The sequence below is a fragment of the Megalops cyprinoides genome, chromosome 12 (genome assembly GCF_013368585.1).
Source record: "Megalops cyprinoides isolate fMegCyp1 chromosome 12, fMegCyp1.pri, whole genome shotgun sequence".
NCBI lineage: Eukaryota > Metazoa > Chordata > Actinopteri > Elopiformes > Megalopidae > Megalops > Megalops cyprinoides.
In genome coordinates this window covers 19555521-19574050 of record NC_050594.1, presented here as the reverse complement: position 1 = coordinate 19574050, position 18530 = coordinate 19555521, and the positions used below count along the sequence as shown (strand labels likewise).

General features: G+C 44.0%; 1 protein-coding gene across 1 annotated transcript in view; it reads left to right on the top strand.

The window, feature by feature from the left end:
- Positions 1 to 15706, top strand: part of plekhh1 (pleckstrin homology domain containing, family H (with MyTH4 domain) member 1) — a 32578-nt gene extending 16872 nt beyond the window's left edge. The window contains exons 7-30 of the mRNA XM_036542530.1: positions 692 to 868; positions 1286 to 1944; positions 2225 to 2303; positions 3868 to 3959; positions 4278 to 4428; positions 4687 to 4835; positions 5450 to 5560; positions 5856 to 5942; positions 6357 to 6515; positions 7014 to 7094; positions 7219 to 7398; positions 7653 to 7764; positions 8310 to 8422; positions 9862 to 10038; positions 10214 to 10311; positions 11964 to 12141; positions 12529 to 12684; positions 12847 to 12944; positions 13084 to 13225; positions 13311 to 13453; positions 13566 to 13695; positions 13944 to 14030; positions 14688 to 14834; positions 15518 to 15706. Of these exons, the coding sequence (XP_036398423.1) occupies positions 692 to 868; positions 1286 to 1944; positions 2225 to 2303; positions 3868 to 3959; positions 4278 to 4428; positions 4687 to 4835; positions 5450 to 5560; positions 5856 to 5942; positions 6357 to 6515; positions 7014 to 7094; positions 7219 to 7398; positions 7653 to 7764; positions 8310 to 8422; positions 9862 to 10038; positions 10214 to 10311; positions 11964 to 12141; positions 12529 to 12684; positions 12847 to 12944; positions 13084 to 13225; positions 13311 to 13453; positions 13566 to 13695; positions 13944 to 14030; positions 14688 to 14834; positions 15518 to 15706 (3695 nt within the window). The remainder of the gene's footprint in view (positions 1 to 691; positions 869 to 1285; positions 1945 to 2224; positions 2304 to 3867; positions 3960 to 4277; positions 4429 to 4686; positions 4836 to 5449; positions 5561 to 5855; positions 5943 to 6356; positions 6516 to 7013; positions 7095 to 7218; positions 7399 to 7652; positions 7765 to 8309; positions 8423 to 9861; positions 10039 to 10213; positions 10312 to 11963; positions 12142 to 12528; positions 12685 to 12846; positions 12945 to 13083; positions 13226 to 13310; positions 13454 to 13565; positions 13696 to 13943; positions 14031 to 14687; positions 14835 to 15517) is intronic.
- The last annotated feature ends 2824 nt before the right edge of the window (positions 15707 to 18530 follow it).

Below are 18530 nucleotides of genomic sequence, written 5' to 3'. Positions count from 1 at the left end.
TCATGTTCAAGGCCTTGATGCTTGCGCTCAGTACAATCAACAAAACTGCACCCAAGTACCTGAGCTCACTACTACAAGCTTGTGTTCCCTTCTGACCGCTATGCCGGTGTCTGGTGGTCCCGTCGCATCACGGTGCAAAGTCTGCCGTTGTCTCCCAATGGTGGAATGAACTTCTACGCTTCATCTGTTCTGCCGAGTCCCTCTCTGTCTTCAAAAAACATCTGAAGACACAACTCTTCTGCTCTCACCTGAACACCTGAAACACTTCCCCCCTTAAAGGAATTTCTCATGTCTCAATCTGTTTCCTATTAAATTATTTTAAAAAAGTAATCTAATGGTTTAATGCACTCGTTATCTCTACCAGCTAGTTTGTACCTTGCCTGGGCGACCATTGAAACCTGGTCATGCAGCACTTCTAATATTGTGGATTCTCTATGGTTTTCTGCTTGTGTTGTACTCTGCCTCACTTGTAAGTCGTTTTGGATAAAAGCGTCTCCCAAATGAATAAATGTAATGCAAATGAATCAGGTTGAAAGTAGTGTTTTGGGTATTTTCGCTATGGGCAATAACTTCCTAGTGCTTCAACATGATGACTGTTTGTGGTGATTTTTCTATTTGCCCTACAAAGGTTGACACTCTTTACTTGCCCGACTTGAGTGTAACCCCTGGCTCCTCTCTCCTTTCGCCTTAGCTCTGTTAGAGTGCCCTGCATCTCCAGGAACCCCAATGTCTCCTCCTGCTGACTGTCACCTGGTTCCCTGCAGCCCAGTTTACCCCCCAAGTAGTCCCGGTTCCCCAAGCCCCCTAGAGGAGAGCTGGAGACAGCCCAGCCCCCGCCAGCCCCCATCTCTAAACATCAGCAGCTCAGGTATGTATCATCTCATTCAGTTTCTTTATGTTTGTTTGTACACCCTGCCCTTTATGGGTCATGCGTAGTTGTACCTGTTTTATTTCCTTATTGTTATTTTTCAGCATTGCCTCTGAAGAAGCAGCATAATCACAGTTGTTTTTCCTTGATACCACACAACCCTTCTCTTGTCCCATCCAGATGTGAAGAAGAAGGTTTTGGATAATGCTGCCTGTGCATCCCATGGTGTCTCCGTGCCCCCCTCCTTGCTAAGATCCCCATGCCATGAGAGGACAGACCCACTGCTCTGCTCCAGCTGGGACTGTCCTGGCCTGGACAGGGACGACCCCAGCGCCATGGTGGTGATGTCAGACGCCCATGTCCCCGGGGGGCTCAGAGAGGGAGTCCAAGGCAGCTGCATGGCTATGGGAGTGGGAGGGACTGAGGCCATCTGTGGGCTGGAGACAGCAGAGGCTCTGACTCCCAGCAGGCTGCACCCAGAGATGGGCAGGGGCAGGCCGGAGGCAGGGGCATCGCAGAGATCAGACAGGGACCACTCCTCTGACGAGCTCAACAGCAAGTTCCGCTCTCAGCGCCTACATTCTTCCTCCTCCTCCAGTGAAACCACGCCCCCCAGCCCACCAGGAACACCCACTCTTACCCCAAAAAGCCCACCCCCGTCCCAGTCCCCTCCCACCCTCCCCTCAGCACCGCTCGCCTTCCCTTCGGGCACCAGCATGACCCTTCCGAAAGTGCGGACGCCCCTCACTCCCCGGGACAGCATCCAGCTGGTGAAGAAGCACTACAGCCAGCCGCAGCCTGGGCTGGAGAGGCTGCACCACATCAACGTCAGCATCGACATCGGCTCCCCGCCTTTGCTCCGCCCCTGCTGCTCTACAGCCTCCCCGGCCCCCCTGCAAGTGGAGGAGACCGACATCGATGAGATGCCCGACACCATGGAGGTGGTGGAGGAGAGCGATGGAGGCGGGACGCCCTACGACAGGGTCTCCTTCGTTGGACTCCCGGAAGAACTGGAGTTCCTGGACCCGGACATCCTGAAACCACCCACCCCTCCCTTGCATCGCTTCCCTTCCTGGGTGAGGGAGACTGAGGGAGGGATGGGGATGAGAAAGTATAAAGCACAGGTGGAAGAAAATTGATATCTAAACGGTGAACAGATTCAATGAGGCAATGAAGGTTAATGCTTAAGAGATGCAGGTGCTATAAGCCACTAAAATGTTACAGTATGTGAAGTGGAATGGTATGGAGCTGAGAGTTGTAAGAATTGTCTGTGGAACAGTGCATGACTATTAATCTCCTGTTGGTGGGAGAAACCTAAAGCTCTGCACATGCTCAGGCTTACCCTCTTTCTTTCAGGAGAGCCGCATTTACGCTGTTGCCAAGTCTGGCATGAGGGTGTCAGAGGCGACCCCTGGAACATGGTCCCCAAATCGAGGTGAGCCTCCATGCAGATATTGCAGTTTAATTCCTCCTATTGCTAGAGGATTGTTCTACACAGATTAAACCTATTGCTATATGGAAGGTACCTTTTTATATTTGTGCCTAGTGAGTTTGGTTTTTCCAGTTTCAATGTATAAAATCAACTTTGGTGCTTTCCTGAAGGATAACAGTAGTCTGAAAATGGAAAACAAAAGAAGGCGTTGTACCAAATTACACAATTTCAATGAAAAACACTAAACAGTTATTTACTGTATGTACACTTTATGCAAAATTACATGTTTTAAGCATAATTTCACAATTATCACCAAGCTATACTCAGCTCTTATTGATGGGTATGTATCTTCCCGTGCCTTTTTGAGTTTTGTGAAATTAATGTTTTTCAATGTTCAACAATAAAAATCCTGGCTGGCCTAGCTGTTCTACAAGCATGAGCATCTCACTGAAGCAAGAGTACAATACTCATGAACTGAGTTGCAGCCCCCGTGGCATCCTCTACACTTTGAGAGCTGTGGAAACACGCATGTGCATGTACACATTGCCTGCCTGATTAAGAGAGGTGCGCTCTGCTGTGATGTCAGCTGGGATACACTACTCAGGGAAGGGGGGGGTAGGGTTTGAGGTGGGGGGGAGAGGGAATCTCATGTGGACATGTGCTCTTGCATCTGTTATCACTGCTAGCCCAGAGCTGGGGGCCTCAGCTGATGGGGCTACTTTGATGTCACTTCCTCTCACCTGAGGCAGCGCACACCTGTGCAGGTGAGACCCTGGCTCTGGGAAGCTTTTAAGAGCTGTTTAAGAGATCTAAAAACAGGAGGGGAGGTCGAGGGGAATGTAAACTGTGGTCTTTAATCTACTGTGATGAAAGCATGGCAGCCAGGGTGTAATTATCACAGTGCTGTGCATTATCTCCCCACTGAATGAAAGAGAGGGACTAGCCTGAGAAGCTTTGCATTCAGTCCTGATTATGGAAAGCTGCTTTGCTTCCCCTGGCCTAGACAGTGTTAGATCAATCAATCAATCAATCAATGTAAATTAGAGTGTCTCTCTCAATAGCTAGATGCACTGCTAGTATTGGTGTGGAGCTAAAAAAAAAAGACATAGTGAGGTAGAGGCATGTAAATATATCAAGACAATACTACTGATGAAAACAAATGAGAGAATAATTCAAAGCTTACATAGAATTAAAGCACTTTCATTTGAATCATATTGATGCTTCAGATCAAAAGGGATCATTTAAATGGGGATCTGGTTCTAATATAGCCAAACTGAAGGAAATGAAGACCAAATCATAAAGTAAATACAGCATCATTTCAATCAAACATTCCAGTTTGACATAAAGACTTTTTACGCCAAAGGTAGAAAGGTATTTCCTCAAAATGCCATTATATTTGTACTTGCGACAATGATATTTTTGTCAGTTCTGTGTTTCTGTGATGTTGTTTCAATACAGTGAGATGATATGATTTTGAACTATATTATGAACTATATTTGAGTGCAAAAGTGAGTGTAGAATTAACCAGTCATGCTTTTTTTAAATATTTTGCATGTGTTGAATGAAGTCTCCAGTCTGCCCCTATACCCAGCTGCTGGCCCATTCACACACCTGATCTACAAGAATGTCAGTGTGCCAGTCTACACCACACTCAAAGGGGTAAGCTCACACTGGGGCGGGGGTAGGGCAGGGGTAGTTCAAAAACTAAACATATAGTCACCTGGGGTTTCAATGGATATGGATTTGGTCAAGGGTCAAGAATGTAACTGGGGTGGCAAGTATCTCTGTGTGTGAGAGAGAGAGCTGTGTGTGTAAGAGAGAGAGAGAGAGAAAGCATCTTCCAGTTTTGTATAGTGAAAGGTTGCGTATCTTGGGACTGAGAGTTAGGAGAGTAGAAACTTTGGAAAGCAATGGCAGTGGCTTTTATTCACCTGCTATAGAAGTATGAGCTTTGTTTGCCCTGTGGGTTGATATCAGAAAGCCACCCAGATCAGCACTGTGCCCCTCCCTGATGAAGACTCTGGGTCTGAAGATGACAGTGGCTCGCTTGCCAGTCTGCGCACCTCCACAGTGGGGCAGGACGGTAAAAAGGGCAGCACCCCAGGGAGCCCACGTGCTGTGAAAAGAGGTGAGGATGGGCCGATCTCATGGGTGTTTTAAGGTTTGTATAGTGTGAAATTAGTTACTATTAGCGTGACAGTGGTCACACTCCTGTCTAATTCAAAACATTGAAAACATTTACTTTCCATGCCAAATACTGAAGCATAGTCAGCATTTCAACTGAGTCCCATGAAATCCTGTCAAATTTACACACGTGTGTCTGTGCAGACTGACATGATTGTTCCATTGTGTGTGTGTGTGTGTGTGTGTGTGTGTGTTCTGTCAGGCATGTCCATGTCCTCCATCAGCTCAGAGAGTGACTACGCCATCCCGCCTGATGCGTACTCCCTGGACAGTGACTACTCAGAGCCTGAACACAAAGTCCAGCGCACCTCCTCCTACTCCTGCGAGAGTACCGGCCCTGGCAGCGGCCCTGTGAGTGGGCATGACACTACTCTTTCACTATGAAGTTATCTGTAAAACCCTTATTGCTCCCCTTCAGATAAGTCTTTTAGCTCAATTCTCCTGTGACTCAGTTTTTTGTCAGGCTGATGATCCTTCAGATCTGTATCTTATTCTGAGATTATGTACCCTTCACATCAGTTACTTTTAGACCAATTGTGCTACCAGTTACACAATTATTCAATTTTTGTCATTAATTCTGCCTGTACAGGAAGCTCTCACCACTCAGTGAAACTGTTTATACTATTAACATGATAAAATCTGTGAACAGTGTCCCAATAATGAAGACTTACGTGCAAAGGATTTTTTTTTTTTTTTACCAGAGCTACCATTTCTTTAACATAAAAGCAACATAGGAATGTAGTAAACAAGATTAATATGTATGTTTCTGTACTAATGCTATAACCATATGTAATATGTGAGCTAAATGTAACAGAGTGTGGATTGGCACTGTGCTCTGTGGCCCAAAAACAGGGTGTTGCAGGGAAGAGGAAGGGTTGCCTGGTGCAGACTCACTTTGAGGCATTTTACTGAAGTCTGTTCTGTAGGTCTGAGGATCTCACACTGCTTCTCTTATTTCTCTGCAGGAGACCCTGGAGAAGTCGGGGTACTTGCTGAAAATGGGGAGCCAAGTGAAGGCCTGGAAGCGACGCTGGTTCATCCTGAGAAATGGAGAGATCCTCTACTACAAATCTCCTGTGCGTGGCTTTGATATGCTACAGACAGGGACTGCTACAATAAAATATTATTTAACAAAAAAAATTCATACTGAAAACGTGTACAGTATCAATATTGTATCTCATTATGATGATAATGATGATGACTGTCAGTGTTACTACTACAACCAAAACAATGAAAATAGGAATCATAAAATCTTTCTCATGCACACCATTATTGCGCTATTATTCGGATTATCATTATTCATTGATGGCCTCACTTAGTGTAGAGATAAATGGGAGTCAGTGGGCTGAACCCTTGGTGGTATGTTCTCAGAGTGACGTGATCCGGAAGCCCCAGGGTCAGATGGAGCTGAACTCCTCATGTCGGATTGTGCGTGGGGAAGGAGCACAGACTTTCCAGGTGAGTGAATTTCTGTTCCTCTCTCCACATAGACATGATTGACAACCAGGAGTACACATCTAGAGAGAAGATACTACCTGTGATGACACAATCTTAAACCAATTTTTTTTTTAGAAATCTATAGAAAGCTACCAAATACCTTTAAGTTTTCTACGACTGTTGATATAAAATGGAAGCACAATGATATTGTGTCATTTTGTAGCTACTTAGCAAACAGTGAACACAGAACACATACTTTACCATAAATTATGTCTGGATGGTGCTACAGAGGTTACACATGAATAGTATGCCAACTCTTTGTCCTGAAGGTCAGCTTTATGACAATAGAGATATTAAGATGGCTACTCTGTGGTTAAAAGGTGAAGGCTAAAAGGTTCAATTCACCATTCATGGTTTATCCTGTTCTCTTTTTAGCTGATTACAGAGAAGAAAACTTTCTACTTGACTGCTGATTCTCCCAACATTCTAGAAGAATGGATCAGGGTTCTACAAAACATTCTCAAGGTCCAAGCCACCAGTCCTATCGCAGCAGAGACCACAGCTAAACCCACAGTGCGAGGCTGGCTAACTAAGGTCAGTGCTGAGAGAGGGTCATCAGTCAACACAGCACAAAGACCAGGCACTGCCTCTTTTATAGTTCAAGTGGGAGTCCTGCAAGAACTGAATGAACTCTGCCCTCAGTTTAAGTTAAACCGGAGAATGGCTGAAAATTGTTGTCTTAACTTTTCAAACTCCAGGAAACAAAAGAATAAAGCACTTCTTTCTTATGGAGACAGAAGTAAAATAATAGGCAGAATGATGGCTTTGAGTGAGAGGAGGCACTTGGAATAATAGGTCTTGTTTCTTTGAGGGAGAGTGAGAGAGGGGCCTCAACTGATTCCGAACACTCCTTTGGTGTTAGGACAGGGTAGGGGTTTAAGGCCAGTGGAATGTGGGAGAGGCCTCCCTGAGATCTCACAACTAAGGTATATCTGTCAGTGAAGGGATGGAAGACGACCCTGAAATTTTATTTTTAAAAGTTTGATTGATGTTCCTCTGACTACTAATTTAACCTTAATTTCTGTCTCTCAGGTGAAGCATGGACACTCCAAATTGGTATGGTGCGCCCTGATTGGCAAGGTGTTCCACTACTACCGTAACCAGGATGACAAGGTATTCTCACTATAAAATGTACTTGTACCTGTTGGTGACAGGAGCAGAACCTTCATTTATTGCCAGTTGGTCGTTTATGTGTATATTTGTGAGGCAGTGTTTGGCTTTTGGTGTCATGTGACAGTTTGCACTGGGGCAGCTGCGCATGCGGGAAGCAGGGGTGGAGGAAGTGGACCGGTCATGTGACTCTGACGAAGACTACGAAGCAGGGGGGCGGGGCTTCTTGTCTTCTCACTACACTCTGGTGGTTCACCCCAAGGAGCAAAGCCCCACCTACCTTCTCATTGGGACTAAGCAGGAGAAGGTAACATTTCCAAAAAAAACAAAAAAGAAATGGAATCAAGAGCTTTGAAAGCAGGTCACATATGCCATTAGATGGGCCAAACAATGCCAAAAATGTCTTCATTGATCTTGTTCTTGTGCTGTCCTGAAATGTAAAAAATGGTTTAAACTGAAGTTTTCTCTCTGCTGAGATACAACCAAATCAAACTTGTGCCTCCTGTCCTTCTCAACACACACATGCATGCACACTTATGCGCTTATGTGTATCCATACTAGGACACCTGGCTTTACCATCTGACTGTGGCAGCGGGCAGCAATGCCAGCCTCAACGTGGGCACTGAGTATGAGCAGCTCATTGGGAAACTGCTGGACGTGGATGGAGATCCAGGTGAGGCTCCGGGCTTAAATGCCCCTTTGTATGAGGTTGCATTGCAATTAGCCATAACATGTAGACCCAGTAACACAACATGTCCTTCCCCTGGTCCCTGTTGCATGGCAATCTCTTGCTTGTAGCCCATCATAGACCGCTAAAGACCATCCCTCTGGTCACCTGAGTTTCTGGAATTGGTGAACTGATAGATATATTCATGTGTATGATTTTTTTGTTTCTGCTGTACCGTCTTCTAAAAATTTCTATCTGCTGGCTTTTCTTGGGGTCGGGGAATCATTTTCCAGTTTTCTCTAATTGGCACAGGGTTTTTTGGATATTCTGGTCAGCTCCCTTTCGGAGATGCACTCTGTTCAGTGTTTTGTGCTAATGCAAGTTGTAAAACTGTGTAATAAAAAACCCATACTGTTTAATTCATGGTATTAATTTAGATCCTGTATATGGATATGTCTGTATAAAATCTAAATGGATACTGTGTTAGTTTTCAGAATGACTGTGTGTGCCCTGATGTATCACCATGTGTGCCTGCTTTTGTCTGGCTGTAGACTCTGTGCTGTGGAAGAGTGCCCCCTTGTGTTTCAGTAAAGAGGGTCTACACTCACCACTGACCACCCTTCCCTCAGAAGCACTGCAGACAGAGGCCCTGAAGCTGTTCAAGGTGAGTGCAGCAGCCCGCCCCCCCCCCCCCCCCCCCCATACACACACACACACACACACACACACACACACACACACACACACACACACACACATTCCGCGTTCCCAGCCTAACTGAGGCCCAGCCGCCGGGCGGTCTGTCCCGACAGCCCCCCCCCTTCCACTTTGAGAGGCTCTATACACACAGCACTCTGCTGCCGCATGCCAAGGGATTAAAGCTGGATGGACCTTGGTGCAGGCTGGACTAGGGTTGCAGCCTCATTAGTGTGGTAAAAAGATAATGGATTTTTTTCCTTCATTATTTTCTTGAATATGGGGTAAAAAGGGTAAAGGATGGAAAATTAGGGGAGGTGCTAGCATGGGCTGATAGGCTGTCTGGCCCAGGGGGACTGTGGATGGACCTTGACCTTGTCCTGGAAGGAAGATTGTGTTCCACTGATGTAAACACACTCCCGTACTCTCCCTCTGTCCTTCCCCTCCCCTTGACATTTTTCCTTTCCCTCCCACTGTGCACAATTCTGTCTGTTTGGACTTTACAGTTGTTTCTTATTTTCTCCTTAATGACCTGGTTAGGTGCTCTGGACTTAAGAGATACTGTGCACGCATGTTGGGGGGATATCATGGTAAACGTGGGAATAATTTAATGCAAATGGGGCAGAAAAAGACTTATGTCTGTTACCTGAGCATAGATTTTTTTTCCTTGACAAAATGGGCTGACTTGCTCAACAGCCAAACCTTGTATTGATTTGCTTTTAAGGATACCGTTATGAAGACGCTGAAATGTACTGGTGCTGAATAGCATTTACTGTTATGCTCTGAATTTCAGATCTGACAATGGCATAGGGGGTTTTTGCTGCCACCTTCTGGAATGATAGGACATAAAACTCTGGCAAAGTGCTATAGTTTCCCTTTCAATTTGTTTGGAGTGCTGTACAAACCAAAAAGCCTTCTGATCAAACAAAAATCCCAGCCACAAGGCACTGTGACTCACAAGAAAGCTTACTTACAAAATGGCAGCCATTGCTAGACCATCACCCCAAATTATATGTGTAATAGTGGAGGGGTAGTGCACAGCATTCATAAAGTCTCCATATGTGTGTTATGACTCTGAACACTTCAAACTTTGACCTGTACAATAATTACTGATCTACTTCTTGCAGGCATCTTGTCTGAAGAGTTATATTGGCATCCATTCTGGGTTAATGTTTTGTGATTAGTGGGTGGGTCAAGGTTTCATATTTAATTCAGCCTCTCACTTCTCAAGTTTAATTCTGCTCCATGTCAGCCATTTCATAACTAACCAAAACAACCCAAGTAATTTCAAAGTCAATGTGCCTGTATCTAGAATGCTGCTTTTTCCCCCACCGAAAGGCTGACTGTTCAAGTATGGAACTTCAGTATAATTTCAGTTTGAATGATAATGACACTTTCCTCTTTCAGTCATGTCAGCTGTTCATCAATGTCCTGGTGGAGTCGCCTTCCATCGACTACCATGTGTCCCTGGCCCAGAATGCACTGCAGGTGTGCTTGACACACCCTGAGCTGCAGAATGAGATGTACTGTCAACTGATTAAACAGACCAGCTGTAGGACACCTCACAACTATTCACTTACACAGGTGAGTCACTGACACAACTGTTACCCACTGATTTAGAAGTAATATGCTAAGGGTACAATTTATTTCCTCCTGTCTGCAGGTCGGTGTATTTACTACTGCAATGTGAACACGTCCTCTACTGCCTTTCTGTGTGTGAGATCATCTGTAATTAATATCCCTTCTCTCTCCCTCCCAGGGCTGGCAGCTTCTGTCAGTGTGTGTGGCCCTCTTCCTGCCACAGCACCGCTTCCTGTGGTACCTAAGGCAATACCTGCAGCGCCATGCTGACCCAAGGTAACATGACTTCACATTACATTACATTACATTACAGGTAACACTCCTGTCTGACTTCCCTGCCTGTCATACCTGGATACGTTCATCCCCAGACCTGGGTTTCCCTTCAATTTTAGCATGGTCATCAACACTGGCAAGCAACTGACAGTTTATAGCCGTTAGCTCAGTTTTAAAGCAAAGTTGTAATCTCAAATTGTGCTCACCCAGCCTCAAACCAGACGACCCTGAAATAAAAAACTGTTCCAGCACAGCATTGGTCATTTCTATTTACAGCCGTGTGGAGCAGATAGTATTGCAACGTAACTGATGGATTTTATATATTATCCGGTTATACTGACACTGGGGACTAATGTAGAGCAGTGACTTACTTTAATGATCTGAGGTACAACCACAAAGCCTGATAGTGTTAGAGTTTCAAGGAGCTGAAAAATACATAGCCATTTGCCAAAGAACTGGTGGATAACTGCTCTAATTCAGACTTGAAAACTAGAACATCTAAAAATTCAAATGAAACTCTAGCAGTTAAACCACTTAGCAGTGCTGAAGTTAGTCAAGTAAATTTATTTTTGCAATCGTTTTGAGTCTTCTCAACAACATTTTCAAATGTTGTGATCCTGTTCTTGACAGACCTTGAATCTGGACACCACTATGTGGTTTTGTGGGTTTTAACCCTGTTGTCTCTGACATTCTTCTCTGCTGGTCTTCCTCCTTCTTTACTGCCTTACAGTCAGGCTTCTGCCAGCTAATATACTCAACCTTGTCCCAGCTGCTCCTTTGAGGGTCTGTCCTTCCTATTCTGGGTGAAATTGGTCATTGTCATCTGCGAATGTTATTACCATTCAAAGCCAATAGAGTCCCCACAGTTAATGAAGTGGTGCCTAAAAAGTTAGAGTGCAGTCACTGGAAAGACTGAATCAGAGGAGCTGAGGTAAAGGTAAATCACTTCAGCCCATCTTTGGCAGAGAGCTGATTGGATCAGGGGACTGGTAGAATGAACTCATGAAGAGGTAGTTCGGTCCACTTATTTAAATACATCTGTAGTGATGTATGTATTAATTATAAGGATTAAACTACTATTGACTCTGGTTTAGAAAGCTTTCTACTCAAGGTAGTACTGCAATTTATGACCATTGAGAAGTTACGTGTAGTTTGAATAGTTTTTTAAACATTAACATTTTTACTTGGGTGGAGTGAGGGTAGAGCAAAAAGCTGGCTCAAACACTGTTCCAGTGCACATAAAACAGAAAAATAATGCTCAATAATTGTTCAGATCTTATGGATATTTCCTGAATAGTTGAAAGTTATGCTATAATCAGTTTGATCTAATGTAGGATGGACTGTGGTATTAGTTACATTATATTATTTCAGTAAGTATACAATTACTGTTGTCAAGTGTCTCTTCATTACAAAAGGTGAATTAATTGACCTATGCCAAAAAAAAAAGACCAAGAACAGATTTTAAGGACTGAGACCCCTCATTTAGATTTATAGTTTGGGAATGTCTAAGAACAATCATCCTGTTGGTTTGCGATGAGTGACAGGCAAAGCTTGAGTTTAGTTTTCAATCATACTGACCAGTAAATGAGAAGTGAGTGAACTTGCTCTGAGTTGTTTAACTGGACTGATAGATCGTGTGTCTCTGTGCTGCTCAGAAGCGAGGTGGGGAAGTATGCGGTGTACTGTCAGAGGTCTGTGGAGAGGACACTACAGAACGGTGAGAGGGAGGCCAAGCCTTCCCGCATGGAGATCCTGTCCATCCTGCTGAGGAACCCCTACCACCACTCCCTGCCTTTCAGCATTCCTGTGCACTTCATGAATAACACCTACCAGGTACTCTGCTGGCGCCCTCCTCTCTCTCTCTCTCTCTCTCTCTCTCTCTCTCTCACACACACACACACACACACACACACACACACACACACACACACTCATTACCTCTCCTCATGCATCAGAACCCTTGTTTACTTCGAGAGTAACACCTACCAAGTTTTTGGGGTTCGCTGTCTTTTCTCTGAGTAATTCATGCCCTTCTCTAACAAGAGATGAAGAGTTAAGTTTCAGCGATCTTCCTCTTGTCATCTTCTCCATCTGGTCTCCATACTCTCACTGTCTATCTTGTTCTATTTTGTGCGTGGATGTAGGTGGGTTCTGTGTCCTTGAGTGTGATCAGTCAGCCTAGATCCATAGCCATAGTTTTCTTGTCTCCTTTGTGACCAGGTGGTGGGGTTCGATGGATCCACCACTGTGGAGGAGTTTCTGAACACTCTGAACCAGAAGGCGGGGATGAGGAAGCCACTTGTCTCAGGGTTCGCCCTCTTCACCGATGACCCCTCTGGGAAGGACCTTGAGCACTGTCTGCAGTCCAGCGTTAAGGTGAGGGGAGAGCGTGAGGGAAGAGGGAGGGCAGGCCATGAACATTAGGGTCTGACAGGGGTGGGGGTAGATGTGTAAAAAGGATGGGACAGGATTTTGGAATACAGTTTAGTCATATGATACTTGAACGGTGCACTTATTGCCTTTTTTCTTGGGGGACAGATCTGTGATGTAATCTCAAAATGGGAGCAAGCCCTGAAAGAACTGCACCCTGGAAAATATGAGGGAACCCGTATCGTTCGCCTAACCTACAAGAGCCGGTACTCTTTCTCTTTCCCTCTCCCCATGTGTGTTTCTGCTCAGACACCTTCACAGACCAAATCATGATAATGTGTATCCATTTATTGCTAAGGCCTGCTTAGGATTACCTTAACTTATTGTGTGCTTGTGTGTGTCCAGGCTGTGTTTCCGAGCTCAGGTAAAGGGTGAGACTGAGCGGGAGCGCCTCCTGCTGGCTTATCAGGTGAATGATGAGGTCCTGAAAGGTCACTTCCCCGTCAACAAGGAACTGGCCCTGGAGGTGGCAGCCCTCATGGCTCAGGTGTGTGGGTGTGTCTATGGGAGGGTCAGGGTAAGAATGTGTCTGTGTTGGAGAATGTGGTAATGACCATGGACCACATCCACAGGTGGAGTACGGTGATCTGGATCGTTCTGCTTCTTCCAGCCCTAGTAGCTCCTTTCAACCCAAGGTCCAGCAGATCCTGCTGCAGGTTCTTGAGCGGTTTTACCCCAAACGCTACAAACAGGACTGTAACCTGGATCAGCTCAGGTATTGGTACTACTGTATACGCACACACACACACACACACACACATAAGTACTGTCACACACACGCACATGCAGGTACACAGAGTCAGTGCTACTAAACTCTGTCACCTCAGGGACCTTATGGAACGTCTGGCCACGAAGTGGACGGTCCTACGTGGGTGCAGCATATCTGAGTGTGTGAGGATCTACTTGACAGTCGCACGCAAGTGGCCTCTGTTTGGGGCCAAGCTCTTCAGCGCCAAGGTTAGTATGTGTACATTACTGTGTGCTGGGTGTCAAACCAGTGCTTTTTGACACTGTTTGACAAATGTTGCTTGTTCCTATTTTGCTTTACTGTCTTTAGGAGATGTTTTTAAATATAGACCTTCTCATTTTTAATGTCCATGTCACATAACCGTGATACGTCTGAGGTGTATCAGCATTAAAGGCTGAAACTGAAGTCACTTGCTGACCTGATATGGGGTGTTCTTCCTCTGCGCTCCTTTGAATAGCCAGTCCCACCATCCAGTATGGAGGAGACCCAGCTGTGGCTGGCAGTCAATGAGGATGGACTGAGTGTGCTGGAGTACAACACCATGGTAAGTGAGTGTGTGTCTACATTAGTTTGTTAAATGTGAATCACTGTATGATTCATGAAATCCTTAATAGATCTCAATGTGCTCTAAATAATGTCAGATGTTTGTTTTCTGTGTTTTCAACAGTTTTCAGGTTAAAGCTTTTTTTAAATGGAGCATTAAAACATTGGGTTTGTGATTTTTTTCTCCTGGGTAAGGGCTAGCCAGCCCACAGAAATGGCCAGTTGTAGAAATTCTGGTCTGGAATGATTTTTTATTCATACATTTCAAAGGCTGGAACCTCACAAGAAAAAAAAATAGCTCCACTCTGATCTGACATGTTCTCCCCAGGAAGGTCCAAACAGCTCAGAAGAGAAATAAACAATCTCAGCTGGAGCTCTGTAATTTCGGCAAGCCTCACTCCTCCATGTCATTTTTGGTTTGGCCCTCTCGCTCTTTAACTTTCACAAGGTCCGGATAAAAAACACATCCGAAAACGTGTCACACAGATTAAGACACAATTCAAGTTGTTGAACACAAAACAGCAGCAAAATTATCAGTATGCAAAGGCAGACATCTTCAGTGTTTTCCATTAAGAGAGAGTTGTTACACCAGCTGTTCATTGTAATATCAATTTCACACTATCTCTTGACCAATCAAAACTCTCCATCTCTGCCTTAGCACGTGTTGGTGACTTACCCCTACCACTCAGTGATCACCTTTGGTGGTTGCTGTGATGACTTCATGGTGGTAGTAAGCCAAACGAAGGAGCAGGGCTTGGGGAAGAGGACTGTGGACAAGCTGGTCTTTTCCATGGCCAAACCCAAGGTACAGTGAACAGGGTGTCTCCTGGGTCTTTAAGGATTGTCTTTAAGGACAGTTTGGTTGAAAAGGTCAGATGTTTGTGTGTTTATTTTGGACAGACCATGACTGCTAGACCAGGACCTAAACAACACTCCACCAGACCTTTTTCCTATGAGATACCTCACTAATTTATGTGCATGGAACCTTGACAAGGTGTTCACTTGTCTGTGTAGATGAGAGATAGTGCAGACTCTGAATTTATAATCTGCAAGGAGGATCACACAAGCCAGGTGAGAGTGTGCTGTGGTGAGGTGATGCTAGGTAGATGCAGCACAAAGAACTCAGAAAGTAAAAGGCCAATGGCTAGTCTGGGAAAATGCCTTGGATGTAAATCTGTGATTTTTTTATGTGACTTGTGGTGAATTGGGTTACACTGTCTGAGACTGATGTGAATATCAGGTAATTCCAGCACTTTGAATGACCACAGTCAATCTGTGGCTTTGACCTTTGGTTTTGTAATTTTTTCAGGAAGTACTAATAAGATTTACTGTATTTACATCAACTTCTTTAACAAGTTTCCGTTTTCTGTGTTTTTCTCATTAGTGTCAGTACAGTGGGTAGGCCACTTGTTCCCTTGAATCCAGTGAAATACAATAACTTCAAAATGGTAAAATAATTTTCTTCTTTCATGTCTTCTGCTCATGAAGATCCTAGAACTGACGCTCCTGATGGCTAGTTACATTAACTACTGGGCCTCCACCGTCCCACCCTGTGGCACTCAGTCTCCGAGCCCCTGCACACCAGTGAGAGCCCGAGGAGACAGGAAGTTGTGGGACATTGACAGCAGGCACTTCCCTTCCATGACACGTACCACCAAGGGCCCCACACTACTGTGAAACATCAAACCCCAAGGCATCATGGGAACCACAGAATGAGAACTCAGATCCCAGGGTATCATGTCAGCTGCAGCAGATGTTGTTTCCAGCTCAGGTGCTGCTCTTGATGTTACCAAGGATTTGATATGCCTTACTGACAAAAGAAAAGCAGGTTCATCTTCCTGCTGCGAGCCTAGTGTGATTCAGAGCAGAGGAAGTACCACTGAGGGGAAATTCCAGGACATGGTGATCTTGGGAACGTAATATATAGACAAGAAAGTAAAGAAGAACACAGCCTTTGATACTGAGTTGTGGGGACTGCTGTCTCAGCTTGTTAATGTTTGTTTATTGTCTGTTTGTGTGACAACAGAGCAAAAGAGCTACTCTTTCTACTCAGCTTAGAAGTAGGCCACTGTATTGTAGGTCTTGTGGACTTTGAGATCTAGTACTTTTTGACAATGAATTGATTTGATATAAGGGTGGACCTAAGCGACATGACCTTCAGCAATATCTGCTAGGTAGAGCTAATCAGAGATGGGGGCTGGTGGGTTCTCCTCCCCAGCTTTGGCCTTGACTCTCTTCCACTGCTCATCTGTGCCAAACTGCCTCTTTTTTTTCTTGGGAAAGGAATGCAGTAAAAAAGGGAAAATGATTTTGTTTGCTCCCCAGTCCCTTATATGGAGTCAGTGTGCATTAGATATTCCTTAAAAGAGAAGGCCGGTCTGCCTTGGGCCAATGCTAGTGAGTCCGTAAGTGCTGCAGCAGCTGTCAGGCAGCACGCCTCATATTTTACACAAAGTCTAAAGTACCTTTTAACACAGGCTCATTTTCTTACATTTGGATAAATTACATAAGTGTAGGAGTCTGTCAGTCAGATTAATTATATAGCTGTAGGTTGTTTGTTCTTTAAAAGTTATAGGTGTCGTTTTTTATAGGATGCTTGAAACTGTTACATTACTGCTGGTGTGTGTCTATGAGGTCTGTGTGGAATAATTATGAACACGCTACATTGTAACTCATCCCTTGATAGTGAGAAGGAGCACAAATTAATTTATGTGATCGCTTGAGCTCTCCCACTTACTTTCCATATGCACCAGATGTGAACATCTTCCTCCTCCTTTATAAAAGCGCACTCACTAACCTGAGAGGAGAACACTTAGGTCACATGTGCATTTGTAGATATCTGGCTTTAAGAAGGCTATTTTCCATCTGGAGCAAGCATAAATGAGCTATGTTTGTCGGATTTTTTACTATTTAATACCAGTTATCTGTCTTCTCTTGGGTAACATGGAAATGTTCACAGATGTTTGGACACAAGATCTGTAGCCTCCAGTGTTCTGCATTTTTTTTTTTTGCAAGATTTATCTCAAGATGTGCAAAATGGACAATATTGTTAACTACAGAATTGTGATGACTTCATTGGGTTTGAAACACAGATGTATCCATGCACAGTGGAAGTTCTGTCATTCCTAGTATAGTATTATTATTATCAGGTATACTTGTCATCTACATTCTCAAATTCTCTCTGATCTGAGCCAAGTCCATACCTTGAAACTCTCAATTCTCACAGCAAAGGGAGAAAACTGTTTCCTGAGAACAACACGTTATATTCAGTGTAGTTATTAATTAATTAATTCAGTGTAGTAATGCAAGCTGTCAGAATAATCTGTTTTCATCCAATTTATGGAACATTGCCACTGTAAAGATGTAGGGTTCAGACAGCAGCAGTAAAAAGGTCTACTTAATACAAAACAATACAAAGAGTTTTAGACCTGTCTTCAGTCATGCCTGATCTTTAACTTGGAGATGAAACAGATATTTTTTTAGATGGGTTTAGGTCTGTGTTAAATGATGTTTACCTTTACCTTGTGTGTTATCTTTGTCCAGCAATTTCTTGAATTAATGGTACCTGTGTTTTCTTTTGTACTTTATTAAGAGGACGGTTTTTTTTCAGCAGCAGACACGTATATGTAAGTAGGACACGGCCTTGTGGTGGCTGGATGCTAATAGGACGGCTATGGTGGTCCCTGTTGTACACCTAGAACAAAAGACCAACACACAAAAATGGGATTTGCTCCTTCAATGAAGTACAGAGACAGACCAAAAACTGTCATAATGCTATTAGTGACTTGAATCTTTTTTGTTTTTGGGTTCAAACCACTTTTTGTTTCCTCTATTTATTTTATTTCCACTGTTATGCTGTTTTTTGGGAAAAAAAAAATGTTTCCAGTAAGCAAAAATATGTTAGATGAGTCAGTCAGCTTTTTAAATTTAACCTCATCTTGAGTGGCTGGAGTTGTAGCAGCAGAATCCATTAACAAACTGTACTTGATACACATGCTGTGTAGTGTGTGGAAAAGAAACAATGTGTTAATGTGTTGTATTCTGTAGACCTTGTGCATTAAGAGAAAAAATTGTGTGCTGAAAATAAATTTATTACATTTTATTTACTTTTTATCTCCAGTCAGCCATCTCTCTTTATTCCCCCTTTTCGTAAAGGATGTGTCAAATGCTGCTTGGGAACTGGGGTGTGTTCATGTGCTATCATCACCTATTTGATCAACAATCCATGCAGTCAGATGGTCAACCTGCAGCACCAAATACAGGTGCTTAATTCCTGGCCTGTATGGATGGCATCTGCCTGGTGTTCATATAAATTATAACTAAGTACTACTAAAAGCATCACTGGTGGGCTTCTGTGAGCTCTATGTGAATAAAACTGGTCGAAGTAAATATTTTACCTTGTCAATAGCCAGTGAGAAGGAGCATACAGTAATGTACATGATCACCTGTACTCTTTCTCTCTGTACACTCTACTACTTTCTGAAGCACAAGAGGTGAACCA